At 39.6% G+C, this 19,964-nt stretch overlaps 2 protein-coding genes across 2 annotated transcripts; one reads left to right on the forward strand and one right to left on the reverse strand.

Annotated features, from left to right (window-relative positions):
- On the forward strand, positions 575-7,798 carry LOC8071950 (syn-copalyl diphosphate synthase). The gene is made up of 10 exons (XM_021462116.1): positions 575-864; positions 2,902-3,085; positions 4,063-4,277; positions 5,347-5,467; positions 5,550-5,662; positions 5,865-6,309; positions 6,507-6,740; positions 6,831-6,930; positions 7,079-7,285; positions 7,459-7,798. The coding sequence occupies exons 1-10, from the start codon at positions 585-587 to the stop codon at positions 7,687-7,689; spliced, it is 2,130 nt and encodes a 709-aa protein (XP_021317791.1). The 5' UTR covers positions 575-584; the 3' UTR covers positions 7,690-7,798.
- Positions 8,844-9,405, reverse strand: LOC110435985. Its single transcript, XM_021462118.1, has 2 exons — positions 8,973-9,405; positions 8,844-8,860 (listed from the first exon to the last, which is right to left on the reverse strand). Exons 1-2 carry the CDS (start codon positions 9,403-9,405, stop codon positions 8,844-8,846), a joined length of 450 nt encoding a protein of 149 aa, XP_021317793.1.

The raw sequence follows: 19,964 nt of genomic DNA on the forward strand, positions 1-19,964 counted from the left end.
TTTCATGGCACAGTTACCAAGACTATAAACTAGGTAACCGAGCCATAGGAGTTTCATGGGGATGAAACTCCTCTCTCATCTGATAAAACTCCTTCATTTAATGACCCTGCCAAGTCAGCAGTTTTTCTTATGTGGCACCCTATTTAATGTGCATGACACTCTCATGAAACATGCATTGAGACTGGCCTAAGAGCAGAGGGAGTTTTATGGAGATGAAACTCTTCTGCACTGTTTCCAAAATAAAATGTTTTGAAAACTGGGATATGAAATCCTCCATTAAAATTGGTCTTATCGTGCTTTTGAAATTGGTCTTATCGTGCTTTGTTTATCAACAGAAGTAGTCTGTGTCTAATTTCACATGCATGAATGAACAGATAATGAACAGAACGCACGACACTATACTGATGCATCTTCACACGACGTACGAGGAGGACGACAGAAGGTGCGTACGTACACATAATGATGCTAATATAACAAGTGAACTAACCAAAAGTCTGCAAAAAGTCTGTGATGAAGTCTGAATTTTGAACAATGCAATAATATATATAATCTACCTCAAGGATGAACCAAGAGATCTACCAGGCATGATAGATGCCATCAAGGGAACTTTGAAGATCATTGATGAAGTCAAGGTCAGCGTTTCAGCTTATGACACGGCATGGGTCGCCCTTGTGAAGAACCAAGCAGAGGGAGGCGATGGCCCCCAATTCCCCTCATCCATCGATTGGATTGCTCAGAATCAGCTGGCAGACGGATCATGGGGTGACAAAACATTCTTCTTGATCCATGATCGGATCATCAACACCCTAGCATGCATCATTGCACTTAAATCATGGAACGTTCATGACGACAAGTACAATAAAGGTAGGTACATGTCATTATATTTTTTAATATAAAAAACCTCGCTCCTCTAGCATGCTCCAGCACGACCTAGACTCTATATATGTTAGTTACATAAGTATTATAGACATTTAATAATACATATATACGACTAATCAAAATCGTTTATATTTACTCTCTTTGTACTAATTTCCAAACGTAATATCCATTTAGATACTCTACACTCTATAATATATGTATTTTCATCTTTGGGTTGCACCTCGATGGATTTTTATACGTATTTAGTTGAAACTTTACCTTAAATTATATTGACTCTTTTAGCATCTTTGTATTTGAATCTATGTTTTAGCTTTCAAATGTTAATGCTGTAATTTTTCATCCATATATTAAATTTACACTCTAGTAGTTATTGCATCTTTTTATTTAAAAATTACCTTCTATATGTTATTAGAAAATGGATTTTAGGTCGTAGACTCCACATTTAATTACTATATATAATAACATAAATAGCCATTTCATTCTACACCATGGCACTTAAAATGTTGAACTTCATCTATGAACGAATTATATGTATAGTAGGCTGCATTGTGAAAAAAATAGAGTATATCTAGGATTAAACTACCAATACAGGTATGCCATAATGTTTCAGACAAAATGTATTAACTTATCTACAGTAATAAATTATGAAATTTATTTTCAGAGACTTTAATATAATTTACAACGAATCTTCGGCATCCTTTCTTTTTTTGAAAAAACATCTTTTTTGCGGTCAATAAACTATAAAATTAACTGCATTTATTAATAATGTATGCATGTGCTATACATGCATGGTGAGAGATACCATCAATGTTTACTCTGAATTTAATAGTTGTAGAACTTATTAGTAGTTTAGACATAGTTTTGAGGGATATTTTAGTATATGTTTTTAACAACATATGTGTGTAATTAAGATGCAAACTAAAGGAGTTACTTGGTGGATAATTTAAAAGATGTTTTAGGTGTTACCTTAAATTATCTTAATTTCATATATAGTGACAAGATTGGTACTTTAGATGTAGATTTAAGGGTTATTTATGTTTTCTCATAATGGCTCGGTGGGTATTTTTGGGAAAACAAATCCTATGGCTATTATTCTATATGATGATTAGAGTTGGCCAGTTATTTTTGTTTCTTATGAATTTCTATGATTCATATTTTCTTAACATATACTTTGAGGATTTCTAAAGCTGCATTGCGGGTTCCGGTTAGTAATGTTAAGGTTTGTGTTTTCATCCTTTGTATTGGACCAGCAGATGTTCAATATATATTTAGTTGAAACCAAAGCTTAAACTAGATCACCTTTTGTTTAACCACTTTATATGATATTTTAACTATATTTTAGTTTTAAACTTTTGATCTTTTTAGTGGGGTTTGCATTTAGTTGAATGTTTAGTGCATGTTGCTTTTATTCAAAATTTACCTTTTTTATTATATTAAGAAACATATTCTACATCAAAGACCATAGTCTTAGTTACTACAATATGGCATAAACAGTTGTCTCAGCCTTCACGTACTCAAGATGTTGAATTTGTTACAACAAAGAATTATATCTGCACTAGTTTTGTTTTATAAAACATATTGTGATTAAAACTAAGCTGGTAGTAATAATACTTCATATGTTTCGATCAAAATATATAGACTTATCTGAACTACTAACTTAAACAATTATTGTAATGGAGAGTATTAACATAATTTAAAGTGAATTTATTGCCATTGATACATGATTTGTTAAGGGAACTTTTTCCACATCTACTAAAATAAATATTCATCCTAATATATGTAGGTTTACTTGATCTACTTAGTGGCACATGTCATTTATGATTACTTTTTAAATTTGACAGCTGTAGAAGTGTGTTATGCAAAAACATATGGCTAAGACTTCTTGTATTATTGATAGACTATATAATCCTTTGCACTATTCCTCTTTTTTCTCTCTTAATCATAAAATAATGCACAATTTTTGTATGTGTTTGTGAAAAAATAGCCTAATCTACCTAAAGGGGATGATTTGGTTTGCCGTAGGTCGATCATTCATCTGTGAAAATCTATGGAGGTTAAACGAGGATGACGAGGACTGGATGCTAGTTGGCTTCGAGATAACCCTCCTCACATTGCTAGAGAAGGCCAAGGACTTGGGCCATGACTTGCCATATGACGAGCCCGCCTTGCAAGCGATATATGCCAAAAGAGATCTAAAGCTTGCCAAGTACGCATATCACTATATATTCTTTCATATTTAGGCGTTTCTTTTTTTTTTTTGCATGCATGGATCTCAATTGAATATTCAATGCTAGAATATATAATAACGGATTATTTACAAAATACCTGGGACCTCCTAGATGATTATAGTTAATTTTCAAAGTCTTGCTAATAATATTTGTCATGACAAAGAAAAAAATCAAGTATTATGATGCCTCTAGCACCCAAACTTTTATGAAGCCGTCACTACTTATAAATTGCTGTAAAAACGATTCTAAAACTTATCAACCAACTATAACACCGGTCTAAACTAATAAGAATCAAGATATAAAAAAATCTTGGTGTCAAGTTGCCTTAAAATAAAGTAATTTCTCAGCTCATATAATCACTGCTTTATTAAAAAATTGAAAGAGTGTCACATGTTTTTATAAGCATAATCAACACCTTGCACATTACATTTTGAGCACAAAAATTCTAATGTTATACTTGTTCACAAAATTCATGTCTTAGGACTTGTTTGGACCCTAAACTAGCCACTAAAAATTAGCTCTGGCCCATCCAAACAGGAGGGCCAATGAGTGGGCTAATTTTTATCTAAGCCCTTGGCTAGATGTAGTAGAGTTAAGTAAACAAAGGAAAATAGTTCGTTGCTAGTGATATATGTGCCTTTTCATTTGGGATTCAAACATGCATAGGTTAGTAGTTACACCTAATTTTTAGATATAGATAATTCTTAAACATGGTTAAAAATTACTCTTAGCTGATCTAAACAAACCCCAGAAACCCTCAACTAAATAGGGGTACATATTTCGCAAACTCTTGCACCACCAAACCTCACCCAAACATACTACTAAGTCTCCTCATTTGCACCACCTATATGGGAATTTCAGAACAGGAAGCACACCCATCCTTACACAAGATGTTGTATTACCAATGAAACTCACGTTTTGGATACTTGATGTGATGTTCTCTTATTTTGTATAGGATCCCTAAAGATATACTGTATGCCGTCCCGACGACATTACTTCTTAGTATTGAAGGAATGCCGAGCTTGGACTGGAAAAGGCTACTTAGGCTGCAGTGTGCAGATGGTTCATTTATGTCATCCCCTGCTCCCACAGCGTATGCTCTCATGGAAACTGGTGACGAGAAGTGCCTTGAATTCCTTGATAGAGTTGTCAAAAAGTTCAATGGAGGAGGTAATTAAAGTTAATTATGAACAGGAGCTGAGGAGCATCATTCTTTGTCGATCAATTTCATTATATGTTTGTCTTTAGTGCACCGTGCGCACTAACATGAATTTCAGAAGATGAAAAAAGTCAATGGCTCCAGGAAAAAGTCTATGTGAAATGACCACATCCATATTCTTATTACATACTCCACTCTGAACTATAAGCCGTTGAATTTTCTAGTTACATAGATTTTTCTATGCACGTGGATATAAATAAATTATGGCTAGATAAATAGTAGACCTATGTACCATGAACTAAACTTTGAGTGATAAAGTGAATACATATTTACAATAGTTTTGTTGCAATAACACATGGAGATATTTACTGGAACATTATATAGTAGATCACTTAGTAATTAGCATAGTAAGTATAGTAACTTAAAGTGGCCACAAAATAAGTTATTCTACAGCCACCGATAGAATAACTTATTCTATAGCCACTTTGAGTTACGATAACTACTATGCTAAGTTATAAAATTATACTAACTGCTTAATAAGTGATTTACTACAACGTTATGAAAAATATCCCCATATGTTGTAGTAACACATTATCCTAATTATGTGTTTACTTTATTGTAATAAGCACAAACCTGTGGACTAAAAGTGAAGTGTTTTTTCTTTTTATTTTGAACCTAACTATCAATCAATTATCTAGCTGGCAAATGGGAAGTAATATGGACTTGAAAGTGCACATGATGAGTACGTCTTTGTACAGGAAACCTAATTGATGTTTGTCCATATATCTAGACACAACACTGGTCTAAACTTCAGCCATTGAAACTTGAGTTCAACTAAACCTTAGTTCTTGATGATCCAAACAAACCTTGTTCTAGGCGATCCAAAGAAACCCTTAAAATTTGGAACGGAAGGAGTAATAACTGATATAACCACTGTTATTCTTTGAAAGCATTTAATTTGTGAAATGCATGCATGGACCAAAAATATTGCAATAATAGCTATCTAGACAGTATTTAGTGTCCTCAATGAGTATGCATACACTTTATGCACTGTATTTTCTATGCTTTTCTTGATTTCAGTACCCTTTACCTATCCCCTCGATATCTTTGAGCGGTTATGGGTAGTTGATCGGTTGGAGCGCCTAGGCATTTCAAGGTACTTTACAGGTGAAATCCAGGAGTGCTTAGATTATGTCCATAGGTATGTATGACCAAATCAGCCTCCACGTAGCAGCAATTTATACAAGCAAAATAGCCCATATATATACACTTTAAACGTACAGGCAATGGACTCGAGAGGGCTTAGGTTCGACCCGGGACTTCGTGCTCAGTGACATCGATGACACAGCCATGGGTCTTCGTCTCCTCCGGTTGCATGGCTACCATGTCAATCCATGTACGTAAAAGCTAAGTGCATTTGTTTATCCTTAGCTTGGAAAGTATAATTTCAGTTTTCGAGGCAAATGAAATGAATTTTTTTTTATCAATGGAAAAAAAGTGAGTAGTATATACGACATTTGTTTTCTTCAATTTGCCATAGAAATTTTCCGTTGACAAAAGTAAACAAAAAGAAAATCCTTGATATATACCATGTATAGGTGTATTGGAGCATTTCAAGAAGGACGGCGAGTTCGTGTGCTATCCAATGCAGTCGAAGCAGTCTGTGACGGCAATGTACAACCTGTACCGTGCCTCTCAGGTAGCCTTTCCCGGGGAAAAAATCCTCGAGCAGGCCAGCGCCTACTGCCGATCCTTCTTGGATGAGAGGCGAGCCTCTGGCAGGCTCGACCAAGACAAATGGGTGATTGCCAAGGACCTGCCTGGCGAGGTCGGCTACAGCCTCGACTTCCCCTGGACAGCAAGCCTGCCACGCGTCGAAACAAGGACGTATCTAGAGCAATACGGTGGCAGTCACGACGTGTGGATTGGGAAGGTTCTCTACAGGATGCCACTGTTCAGCAACGACGTCTTCCTCGAGGCAGCAAAACAAGATTTCCGGAATTTTCAGAGGCTATGCAAACTGGAGTGGCATGCCCTTGCCAAGTGATGATCCTACCTAATAATATATACTATTTTGATTTCCTCCCTCTCACTCTCATTTTCGTGTATATATATATATATATATATATATATATATATATATATATATATATATATATATATATATATATATATATATATATATATATATATATATTGCAGCGACTGAAGAACAACGACGAACGAATTGAATTGTGCAGGTGGTATCACAGCAGCAACTTGGAATCGTACGGTGTGGCTCGAGGCAGCGCGCTGAGGGCCTACTTCTTAGCTGCAGCCAACGTGTTCGAGCCCAGCCAGGCCGACGAGCGCCTCGCGTGGGCGCGCACGGCGATGCTTGCCGATGCTGTCTCAGGGTACCTCCTGCAATGCGACGCTTGTACTGCTACTGAAAGCAGGAGGGAAGGGCTCATCAGTAGACTGGAGCGCAATGGGTATTTCCTTCTTATTTATCTCGTTTCTCTTGTCAGTTTTTTCAGTTACCACCGTCAGTGTGTTTACATGTGCTGGGCATGTGGGCGCAGGGACCAAGTGGAGGGTCCGATGACAGAGACAGACAAGGTCCTCTTGCGTGCGATTCGTGAGCTCATCGATCTCGATGCTTCTCATGGTCTTCGTGAAGTTGTATGATCCATGTTCCATGCAACACAGATAGATATATATATATATATATACTGCCTCACTGTTGTTGATTGTTGTTGGTATACTAGATTGATCTATTCCGCAACCGGATGATCGATGTATGATATCGACATTGGCTTTGCCATTGCAGTGGGTGCAGTGGCTCAGGTCATGGAGCCATGACCCGGTGGCAGTCGGAGGAAACACTGCGTTGCTGTTAGTTCGTGCCATGGAGTGTTGTTCAGGAAGGTACATCAGTGTGGCCGACAGGAACGTGAACCATCTGGATGAGTACTCCCAGCTCGAGCAGCTCACCCATTCCATCTGCTGCAAACTGACGTCTAGGGTTCTTGCTCAGGTATGTACATGCATGCATGCGACGTCATTCCAAAATTACACAACACACAATGTCCTCATTCAACTGCATGCGTACGTCATTTTGGAAAACTACACAATCCTCTTTCAAATGTATGCCGCTAGCTATTCACCAAGCCAAAACGATTCTGATCGATATGACATATAAAAAATCAGAATGGAGAAGACAATAACAAGGAAGCTGCTGATAGTAGCTTGGATCAGCAGGCCGTGGAGCTGGAGATGCAGGAGCTGGCTCGGTGTGTTCTTCAGAGCTGCAAATCCATCGACAGAGCCGCCAGGCAGGCATTTCTCCATGTGGCCAAGACCTACTACTACGTCGCTCATTGCTCAAATGAAACAATTGACACTCACATCTCCAAGGTTATATTTGAGGATGTCGTCTAGCAAAAGCCACCCTGTCGTCGTCGTTTCTGCTAATCAGGAGGCCTTACTTATCATGAATCACCCCTGCAAATTTCTTATTCATCTCAGCTGATGAAGACAACAGAGTATATTCCTGTTATCCTTCGGTTACTTGTACTGATGATACAGTCATTGCTGGATATGAAATGTAAGCAAAGGGTGGGTGTGTACGTACTTGCGAAATAATGGAATAATTCTGTTGCAAGAAGAATCAATATATGTGTCCCCTAACAATGATCTGCCATCTTTTTCTCATAATGAAATAATTCTTAATGTGGGTGTTAAGATAAACATATATGCGTGGTTTGTGTTCTGTTGTACCGATCCAATCTTGTAGCTCAAGTGTAGGATATGATAAAAATCTTCTTCAGCGTATCTGTTCTAGTCCTTGCTTTGTGTACAAGCCACGTGGGGGCATTTCCTGTGCTATATTAACTTTCAGGCGAGTCCTAAGGGGTTCAACCCATCTTCACATGGTATCTAGAGCTTACTTCCTCACGGATTTGATCCATGGCACTCGCATCTTCTTCCGCTGCGTCTGCTCCCATCTGCGAGAAGCTAGCCAGGAACAACTTCCCAATGTGGCACACCCAAGTCCTCTCTATGCTACGTGGTGCCCAAGTCGCTGGGTACATCCATCCGGCGGTGTAGTACCTCCCACCGACAATGGGCGACAACTATAAGAAGCCATCCACGATCAACCCTGAGTATGAGGCATGGGTTGGCAAGGACAAACAGATGCTCTCAATTACCTGTTGTCTTCCCTCTCTCTTGAGATTCTCTCCTAGGTGGTGACCACACCAGAGACGATGGTAGTAGTGTGCACCGCCATAGAGGTTATGTTCGTGGCCCAATATAGAGTGTGTGTCATAAGTACTCAGATGGCCCTTGCTATGGCATCTACAGGGGCATCGACCATCTTCGAGTACTTCTCAAAGATGAAAGTCCTCGCTGACAAGATGGCATCGGGGGTCGGGGGGAAAGCTTGAAGATGAGTAGCTTGTCTCCTATATCTTGGTAGGGCTAGATGTGGATTTCATCCCAGTGGTAGATGAAGTTGCATCGTCCCGACATTCAACGTAGCAACTCTTGCATTATTGCCCACGCGGAAATCAACTTCTCCCTTTTCAACGCTTCTACTTCTTATCATTCCCTACATCGTATTACAAATATGAGCAACCGATCCAGTATCAAATACCCAAGAATTAATATAAGAGTTAGCGAGGAAAATATTTGTAACGGGAGTGTATGAGCAGCGGGAGTACCTTTACCACCGCCATCCTTCTTCAAGGACGCCAAGTACAACTTGCAGTTTCTCTTCCAGTGACCTTTCCCATTACAGAGAAAGCACTCAGCGTCAGCATCTGGGCCAGCCTTGGGCGCAGGTGGGTTTGGCTTATGGATCTCATCCTTAGCCTTGCCCTTTTTCTTCTTCCAAGCGTTGCCCTTCTTTCTCTTAAAGTTAGGCTTGTTTTGGAAAACCAACACTTGGCTATTGCCTGCACTTTTCTTGATGTTAGCTTTTGCTGTTTTTAGCATGCCACACAACTCATTCAAGCCCTTCTCCGCCCCATGCATATGGTAGTTCGAGATGAAGTTTCCATAACTAGGCGGAAGAGACGAGAGAATGAAATCAGTAGCCAACTCTTGGCCAATTGGAAAGCCTAGCTTCTCCAACCTCTGAGTGTAACCAACCATCTTGATTACATGTGGCCAACTACTGTGCCCTCTGCTAGCTTGCAATCAACAAAAGCTTTTGAGACTTGGAACATTTCAGTCCTATCCTAAGCCTGGAACATATCATTAAGCGCTATGCTAATATCATATGCTGCATGATTATTTTCTAACTGCATCTGCAGCTCACGTTCCAAACAAGCAAGCTTGAGGCAACTCACTTCAAGATCAGCATCACATGCTCTCTTGTAAGCGTTCTTCTCTGCAGTAGATGCATTATCCTCAGGTGCTTCTAGCAATGGGGTGTCTAGAATCTCTTCCTTTTACTTAGCCTTGAGAACAATTCTCAGGTTGCGGATCCAATCCACATAGTTTACTCCATTCAACTTATCTTTCTCAAGAATTGAGCGCAAAGTAAATGTTTGATTGGTGGACGTCATTAATCTACAACAAAAGTAATGCAAAATACTAAGACAACTTATCTAAGATAGAGTAAATAATATTAAATAAAATCTACTCCCACTAAAATCAATATCCCTCAATTGATACTTAGTGATTCAAGACCCACAACTAACAAGTATACTAGTGAGCTTTAGCATCACCGCTAGTAGACATGGTAGATCGGTAAGCAACTCCTTGCTAATCATATCACATATGACTCTTGTTGTTGGGGTGACATCTCTATGCTTGTGTTGCCCAACTACTTATGCTCCAAGGTCCCTAACCATTATGATGACCTTGTTCAAGAAACCAACCCTTCTGCAGTAAGTATCCGATATGAACCTGCCTAGTCAAGGAAAACCAGTGGCACCCTAATTTCATAGACCTACCACCGATTATACAAGACACATCACAGTGCAAGGTTTGGGGGAGCATGTAACTTAAACATTGCTGAGGGATCGTTCTATTTCACTACCACGCGCATGTAGACAAAACATCATCGCGTATGAAAGTAGAACATAGTAAGAATGGCATTAACACAGATATGACTTGGTATAGCTCATTATCACTTTGGGTATCTCCATCTCCATTTATCTGTTCATCATGGTGATCTCCATCTCCATGATCCATGTACGCCATCCTCCATTAATGATTCCACCAAGACTAGCTATCACTAACGCAAGGCAGTGAATGAAAATTACATAGTCGCGGGTAGGATCATCATAGATTGGCATGCATGCCATTACATCAGGTGGACAATATCTATGTGGCTCTACCCATATTGTCATTATCATGACATGCAAGCCATGAGTTTATTACATACATGCATCACATACACATAAGGGCTATACCAGTCATGAATTCCTGCAAAACAGAGTTAACCGATTCAGACGTCTAAATTTGTAGGGCCAAAAACTCAATTTTCCCAACCTTTTTTTCACAATTCTAATTTTGCCATGGTTTAACGGTGGAGAATCAGATGTAAAAATTTTTCTCTATGATTTTTGTTTAGAGATCATCTCAATCCGAGTTACGGATCAAAAGTTACGGCTATTTTACCGAACAACACTTTGCCCGACAATCTGTCGCCCGATAGTAGATCCCATCTACTACCGCCACGCATCACATGCACCCGGCACTTGACCTAGGGTTCAATTAGATCAATCTGATTGATCTCTATCTCACCATGACTGGGTTTACATGTGTCACTTAACTCAGATGACGGAATTTCGACCGGTACGAGTAGATGATTACAATACCAGCACGACAAAACCATGAACCAAGATCATGAGACTCATCTAAAACTGCATATATCTCTATATGTACCCAATTGAATCTATAACAATGCAGTAATGGCTCTGATACCACTAATGGATTATGAGGACGCTACGCTAGCTAGGAAACATAAATTTTGACCTCATAAAATAGGATCAAGTGCAAGTTATAGATTACAAAATTACCACTAGACGCGCAGGTGTAGCGAAAGTGACTCGGTATAGTCGTGCACGTAGTAGCAGTGTTGTGCAGTTGCGTGGTCATCCACCATTGTTGACACTTGCTAACACCACTTGAATACTAGGTTTTCATCCCCAGCATGGCACTAGAGTGTACTATGGTATTTATATGCACACAGATAAATCCGCAAGCGCACGGATACCGTTGTAGCTTTTACCTGGTTAAAGGTTTTATCGTATCCATAGGGAAACGGGAGAACCAACTATGCTCTAACTTAACCAAGATAGATAGATAGGTGTAAGTAGGAAAGATGGTAGAATTGAATAAAAACAATATTAAAGGTAAAATGATAATGGGAGAATCTAGAGTAGAGCAATCTAATATATGGGCGATAATAGGAGAATAGAGAGGATAACTAGGGTTTCTCTACTTTAAAGGGGTATGTCTATGTCTGGGACGAACCATGTGATAAGAATACACCACAAAGGATGCTTATCCATAGGCCGATAAACCCTACCAGTCCTGCTAATGGGAGGTGGACTACAGAAGACCAACATAGCTGTCACCTACGTGGCCTACCACACGATCCGGCTAGACAGGGGATATCCACAAGTAATCTAGGTCTAAGCACCACGCTTACACCTATACCACAACTCTAACCTATAGGGTCCTATAGATTAAAGTACTCGAAAGAGTTGCAAACTAGATCATACATGGATAGTAACTGCATAATGAAATAGAAGTAGATTACCAAAGTCATCCCATGAGCAAGCTTGATTAGAGCTTGATCATGGCGAAGTAGAACCGGAGGAAGAACCGACAGGCCGGCCTCTCCTTCAATCCTCCCTCGCTCTCCATCTCGCTACTATCTAGATCTACTCTAGTTTAGAGAAGAGAGGAGAGCTCTCATCTCCAAACACTAGCTTTTATAGCCCCATAGGAGCCAGGGGCCCTGCTTATATAGCCCCCTCAAATGAACGTGGGCCGTCGGATCAAACCGACCTTAATCGCACGGTTTTCCTTGATCCTCAAAGGCGATGGAGCATAATCCGCGAGACTCACCCTGATTGGCTGCTGAGCCAGGGCGGGCCCCCTAGGGGGAGGGCGGGCGCCCTGCCTCCGGGCCCGCTCGGCCTCCCGTTCATTCCCGTGGCTTCTGGACTCTTCTAGATGATAGAAAATTGGTGCACACGTTAATATCTCTATGTAAACCTGACATGTGGCCCTTTTCTCCATATTTCCTGATAACCCCTTGCAGAAATAGAGAAACACCAAAACTTGTGGAATTCTGTCAGATAAAACCTTAAGTCTGGGTGTTGGTTGCATTTGGATCCTTTTCTTTGTTTATTTGATAATTAAATTTGGTACTTAAGGACCGTCAACAACTCCCCCAAGCTTACCTCTTGCTCATCCCTGAGTAAGGATGGACTCAAGAGTTTTTGTAGTGGTTTCATGCCTTAAAGGTACACATGCGTTCAAACAAGATCTCATCTCTAGGTTAGGGTAAATTGTTATGATTTAAACTTACTCATATTACCTTCCACCATGGGGCTTGCAATCATCACTTGTGTCTTGAGCAGTTAAAAGATAGAACGGTCAAGTCAAGCGCCATGTCTCTTGTTCTTGATCAACTATAGCTCTGGAGTTTTTGTAGATTTTCAAATAAAACTCAGAGATTCCTTTGTATGACTCTCTCAAATCTCTCTTTTGTGTTATTTCTGGATCCTTACCAAGGCAGTGATGGTATATGCCTTCTCTCAAAGCATGTGACATTTTTGGTATGAGGCATAGTGAGATTGCCTTCTCTCTCACCCTACTCTAATAAGGTTTTTGATATCTGGAGCTCATAGGTGGGAGACAGCTAATACATACTTACAAGACATTTATTGCATAGTCAAACCATAGATCCAAAGAAACAAGTCAATAAGTCAAATCAAGATGTGCATGTGTGGCGAATGAATGGTGTATGGTGATGATGGTGAAAGTCTAATTCTACTTTTGCTCTTTTGAGGGGATACATAGCTTTCTTGCACTTTGAAGCTTTTTGAGGGGAATGAGATGCTCTATATTTTATTTTTCTTTTCTCTCAGGTGGGTATCTTGTACCCCTAATTCTACTATCGGACACTTGTCCATTTTTACCTCTCGTCTCACTTTTTCTTTTTTTCGAGGTTCTGGGCACTTGCCCCTTTTTATTTCCTCGTATTCATTTTTTTAGAGCACTCACCCTCCTGGAATAATGTAGCAAGTGGTAGTAACCAAAATATCTCGAGCATTTATTTCACAGGGAAAAACACGAATGGGATAATGTTTTTGGCTATTCTTCCCGGATGGGAGTATAATAATTTTGGGAGAGTCTAGAGATGGAATTGAGTGGATGTATGTGGATGCGTACTTCCTGAGTAGAAGTAGCATGTATGAGTGAACGTGCATGACAAGCTCCTAAGGGTCTACACAGCTTGACCACACTCAATGCTCATAAGCAGTAAATAGTAAATGTATGGTTCATAGTCTAATAAACATGTATATATGGCTGTGGTAGGATTTTAAACTCTCATCATACAGGAACTCATCATGTAACATTTTAAACATTTTCAAACATAAAATTCTCCAGAATTCTAGCATCTCTAGGAACAGATAAACAACAGCTCAACCTTTCCATATCATATATGTTAACGACTTAGACTTTAGATCAAGTACTCTTCCCACAAGTTCAGGTTTAAAGCAAATCTTAATTCATAACAGTCTTGCCTAAACTTGAGAGAGAATTCAATTTTGAGAACTAGTCATGGCAGAGCGACTATTCATCATTTCCATGTGAGAGCTTATCATGAGGGTTCATAGCAAACTTTATTTATTTATTTATTTAGCAAACTGAGCAAAGATATATATATATATATATATATATATATATATATATATATATATATATATATATATATATATATATATATACACACACATATAAGCATAAACTCTTTATTTGGGTTTTTATGATTATGCATCTTTTTAGTAGAAACACTTAGCTAGATAAATGGGGGTGCTCTCCCCCAAGCTGGATTTTGATGTAATTTTTTCTGATGTAGCTAGCAGGTGGTGGAGGTATATTTGAATGTCGGCAGCACCCTGACAGCGATTAGAATGTCCTCCGTCTGCTAGTCTTCTTTGATCTTTGAATTCTGTGGAGCTCAAATAGACAACAAAGCTTTGTGGAACTAGTTAAGTGTTAGCATAAATATCTAGCCTTTGTCATGTTGAGCCTCCTCAATAAATGTTACTCTCTTTGGTAGGATCATAAATTTATTTTTATATTTTCATTTTTATAGGACTGGAATATTTTTATTTTTACGCCACCACAGTGAATGTACTTATGGGTTTTATACCACGAGCATACTCACATGGGGCTTACTGTTTTAACATTTTTAATTTCTTTTCAAGATAGCATGATTAACTGACAAGCTATTAAGGAAAGTCAATAATTTAAGGGAAAAAGGAATGCATAAAGGATAAATATGGATAACTACCGATTTTACCTTTCGGCGAGGGTTCAATATTTTAAGTCTTCTGAACAAGACTTCTCATCGTGTTCATTCTTTAGGTGCGTCATTTGATTCAGGTGTGGACCTTGACGTCTGCACCTCTTCATACGGTGTCACCCATGTTCTTCGTTTGCCTAGCAGTTCGAAGTGCGACGTTGGCAGTATCTTGCTCACTGTGTTTGTGCTCATAGATCTAGGTCCTTCACATGGTAGAGTCTGAGAGTTGAAAAATCCTCCATGTTTCTCAAAATGTGTCCTGCTCATAGAGACAAAGCAGAGATCAAGTGCATGGATCCTGTTGGTGGAAAACACCAACAGAACCAAAAGTATATTTATTCTTCTCTATCCTTAAGCATAGGGAGCAAGACAAAGTTGATGGGTGATAAGTCCATGAGTGTAGCATTTAAAACATTTGTCAGATCAGATCGCTCAACCTTATGGAAAGATAATCTATCTATGTATATGTCTTTTTCTTTATATCTTCCCAAAGATTGAATGTGCAACGTTTTAGCTCATATGATTAGGAGTGTGGATCATGGAGGTAGACTAGGAACAAAGATTAAAGGACTAAACATGCTGAATTAGTTGGTTAATTTGGAGTTATAAATCATACATGTTTGTCTCTTTATTTATGTGAACGCCAGAACCAAGGAGAAGCTTATAAAAGTGATAGTCACATATCTTAAGATGTTACCTTAATTGAAGAGTGATGGTACCATCTCATCTTGTGGAAGCTTCCCATTCGTAGTGGCTGTGTATCTTGTTTATGTACTTTGTCTCCTTCCATGGATCATCTCTCTATGATGAATGAGCTATGTCCTTCTTGTGCAAATTGTTAAACTTCATGTGTCTCTCTCTTCATCTCCGATGTGAGTTTATCTCAGGACTTCCCAAATCGATATTGAAAGTTTTTCTGCAGGGGTTAGTCCGACAAAATATACCAATGTCTACACAAACAGTTTTTAGTTCAATAACCGAACTAGACTCCATGTCTAATCAGATTAAGGAAGGCTGTTTAACCTAAGCACCATGCTTAATTTAAAAGCCAATAGAAGTATGTGCAGTACTTCCAAACTAACACTTACTAGGATAAACAAAGGTAGCGTGATGACATTTACAGAGATCTACTCAAGTGGAGATGAAGTAGTGTGATTAGTATTTAACAAATTGAGCATGTCTCAAAGATAGGGACAACCAACATAGCAACATGACAAAGGATGTTTTTATGTAAGGTACTCCCCCAAGCTTGAATTTTGCAAAATTCAAGTTTGGATGAATTTAATTCAGTGTTGCATGATGATTGGTTGGACATACCTTGTACTTGCTTGTCGTTCATCCGATCTTCTTGCTCCAATCCTGGAAAGGTTAGTGACAAGAATACCCAAAGGAATATTTTTATAATTATCCTTATATGCTCAATACACCAGGTAATGTTGCAAATAATTAAAAGTTCATGTTACGATCTGATTAGTGCTTATTTTAGGACACTAAGCTTGTCCTTGGGAAACCATTAATTTACGTTGGCAAAGTGGTTTCCCCTCCGACGCCAACCTTTGTATATCAAGATTAGCTCAACGAGATCTATAATATTTATTATAGACATATACATCGACAATCGCCCTTTTAAAGTTTTTGTAAATAGAAAGGAAGAGGGGGTTGGAGATCTCAAATGTGGTGATGTTGGAGAGACCAATAGATTGGGAAGATGTTTCATATGAGCATAGAGTAAACGAAGTGGCTATGAAATAAATTCCATGCTCATTAATGTTATCTTCGTCTCTAATCTGAATGTTCAGAGTTTCTATTGGATTGGTCCCGTCTATGTCCTCTTCTATAGATGGATGAATCTCATATTCAAGGAGAGTTAAAGACTCAACATCTGAAATTGAGCCAAGGTCAAAATCCATTAAGGCTTCTTCCTTGTCCTTACATTCTACACATTCCAGCCAGTAAGAACTTGTGATCAAGACAGGGGAGCTGATAGAATCTTCTATATGGCTTAGCTCTCCTTCTATGGCATTACTTGTCATGCCATCCTTATGGTCTTCATGACTCCTCTGGTTTGGTCATCTTGATGGATTGCTAGGATCATCATGAGACTGAAAAGGAGAGGGATAAGAGGGGTCTCTAAGGTCAAGGATGGATTTAGAATTTGTGAATATGGAAGGGGAGCAGATAGAATCTTCTATATGGTTTAGCTCTCCTTCACTTGATATGTCATCCTTGACTTCTTCATAACAGGAACCAGGGCATTCTCTAAGAGAACCATTATTTCAAGGATTTGAATTATCCCTGCTTGAAGGTCTCTTATGGAACTAGAAGTCTAAACCATCAGTATCTGAAAGATTTAAGGTCGGAATTCCTTCCTCCGTTGGAGAATTTTGGGGTATTGATGGTTTAGGATCAATAGCTAAAGTTTGGGATTGAAGTGGTTGTAATTTGGCTATTGAAACTTCCTCTTCTTGTCTAGGAACTGATTCTTTCTCTTTCTCAGTGATATAAATGTTAGGAGACTTTCCGCTCATTAAATCAATCAAATTCCAAACTTCACTAGCGGACAGGTGGTGGAAAGATCCTCCAGAGGCCGCATTAAGGGTTTGCTTATTTTCCCTACTAAGGCCCTTAAAAAAGTGAATTAGAAGAACTTCTGGAATAGAAAGATTTGGGCCCATGAGAGTAAGGTCAATAAAGCGGTTCCATGATTCGCCAAGAGATTCTTCTTCTAGTTGTCTAAAAGAAAGAATCTCGATCCGAAGATCCGCCACTTTGGAGATCGGAAAATATTTAGAGAGAAAACTATTGTATAGCTCCTTCCAATCTCCATGAGCACTTCCTATGTTGAGTTTATACCAATGTCTAGCTTTTCTCGTTAAAGAGAACGGAAAGAGCTTCCATTTAAGGGTCTCAACGGACATGCCTTCAATGCGAAGGAGGTCACAGACTCGATAAAACTCTCTTAGGTGTGTGTATGGGTTTTCCTCACCTTCTCCTGAGAAAGGTTGTTTTTGAAGAATTTCTATGTTTCTGGGCTTATCTGAAAACTAGATGTCACGATAGGCTTTGAAGATTTTGGTGGTTCGAGATGTGTGCCCGTAGGTCTATTAAACTGATAGATAGACATGTTTGCCTTCATGATAGACCAGAGATCAAGGATTAGATAAGAAGAAAGAATAGCAAAGATAAGGCAAAGGATAAAAGGAAAATATTTTTTTTTATTTTTTAGAAAATGATTAAGCTAGTTCGTAGTCAACTCAACAACCGTCTCCCCGGCAACAGCGCCAAAAAGCTTGTTGACACTTGCTAACACCACTTGAATACTAGGTTGTCATCCCCAGCATGGCACTAGAGTGTACTATGATATTTATACGCATAGAGATAAATCCACAAGCGCACGGATACCGTTATAGCATTTACCCGGTTAAAGGTTTTATCGTATCCACAGGGAAACGGGAGAACCAACTACGCTCTAACTTAACCAAGATAGATAGATAGGTGTAAATAGGAAATATGGTAGAATTGAATAAGAACAATGTTAAAGGTAAAATGATAAGGGGGGAATATAGAGTAGAGCAATCTAATATATGGGCGATAATAGGAGAATAGAGAGGATAACTAGGGTTTCTCTACTTCAAAGGGGTATGTCTATGTCTCGGATGAACCATGTGATAAGAATACACCACAAAGGATACTTATCCATAGGCCGATAAACCCTACCAGTCTTGCTAACGGGAGGTGGACTATAGAGGACCAATGTAGCTGTCACCTACGTGGCCTACCACACGATCCGGCTAGACAGGGGATATCCACAAGTAATCTAGGTCTAAGCACCACGCTTACACCTATACTACAACTCTAACCTATAGGGTCCTATAGATTAATGTACTCGAAAGAGTTGCAAACTAGATCATACATGGATATTAACCGCATAATGAAATAGAAGTAGATTACCAGAGTCATCCCATGAGCAAGCTTGATTAGAGCTTGGTCATGGCGAAGTATAACCGGAGGAAGAACTGACAGGCCGGCCTCTCCTCTTGTCCTCCCTCGCTCTCCATCTCGCTACTATCTAGATCTACTCTAGTTTAGCGAAGAGAGGAGAGCTCTCATCTCCAAACCCTAGCTTTTGCTCTGTCTATGAATATTGAATAGGGATGCCTCCTCCAAGGGCCAGGGGCTGCTTATATAGCCCCCTCAAATGAACATGGATCGTCGGATCAAACCAACCTTAATCGCACGGTTTTCCTTGATCCTCAAAGGTGGTGGAGCATAATCCGCGAGACTCACCCTGATTGGCTGCTGAGCTAGGGCGGGCGCCCTGCCCCCGGGCCCGCTCGGCCTCCCGTTCGTTCCCGTGGCTTCTGGACTCTTCTAGATGATAGAAAATTGGCGCACACGTTAATATCTCTATGTAAACCTGACATGTGGGCCTTTCCTCCATATTTCCTGATAACCCCCCTGCAGAAATAGACAAACACCAAAACTTGTGGAGTTCTGTCACATAAAACCCTACGTCTGGGTGTTGGTTGCATTTGGATCCTTTTCTTTGTTTATTTGATAATTAAATTTGGTAGTTAAGGACCATCAACAACCATGCCAATCCCACTCCTGTGGTTCGTCCTTGTGCTCCAGGTGTAGCACCTCTGAGGTATCCCACATGTGCAGGGAAGAAGCGATGCGAATCCGGACTGCTAGGTCCGCGAGGAGAAAAAGCGCGAGCATGGGTGAGCGGTGGCGGCTACCTAATGGCGTAGTTGTAACCCTGGCCGCGCCCCCTCCCTCTCTTATATAGCCATCGCCAATCAGCCCCGAGTTGGGGGCCCAATTAGAAACCCTAAGCCTTGTCTAATATGGGTCTAACCCGAATTAGGTTTCTAGCCCCTTAAGCGTGCGACCCTATGGGTTCACGTGCATATAGACATGGCCCGAGTACTCCTACTCGCCCAATAGTTGACAATGGCCTCTAGCAAGGCGTGACAACTCCTATACGTACGCAAAGATCATATCAGACGAACCAGTACATACATATACATGTTATTCCCTTGCCACATGATATTTGGTCTAACTCATGGGTTAACACTTAACCCAAGCACGGCTATGTATTTGTTGATCCAATCACTTGAGTGATCCAGTGATATCTCTCTCACATAGA

Source organism: Sorghum bicolor, chromosome 5 (assembly GCF_000003195.3).
Source record: "Sorghum bicolor cultivar BTx623 chromosome 5, Sorghum_bicolor_NCBIv3, whole genome shotgun sequence".
NCBI lineage: Eukaryota > Viridiplantae > Streptophyta > Magnoliopsida > Poales > Poaceae > Sorghum > Sorghum bicolor.

Bases quoted from the DNA above. Each gene is read 5' to 3' on its own strand.
- LOC8071950 (XM_021462116.1), top strand. From the start codon at position 585: ATGATAGATGCCATCAAGGGAACTTTGAAGATCATTGATGAAGTCAAG. The intron at 4,278-5,346 runs GTAATTAAAGTT...TCTTGATTTCAG, and splicing joins CAAAAAGTTCAATGGAGGAG to TACCCTTTACCTATCCCCTC. The intron at 5,468-5,549 runs GTATGTATGACC...TTAAACGTACAG, and splicing joins TGCTTAGATTATGTCCATAG to GCAATGGACTCGAGAGGGCT.
- LOC110435985 (XM_021462118.1), bottom strand. From the start codon at position 9,405: ATGGTTGGTTACACTCAGAGGTTGGAGAAGCTAGGCTTTCCAATTGGC.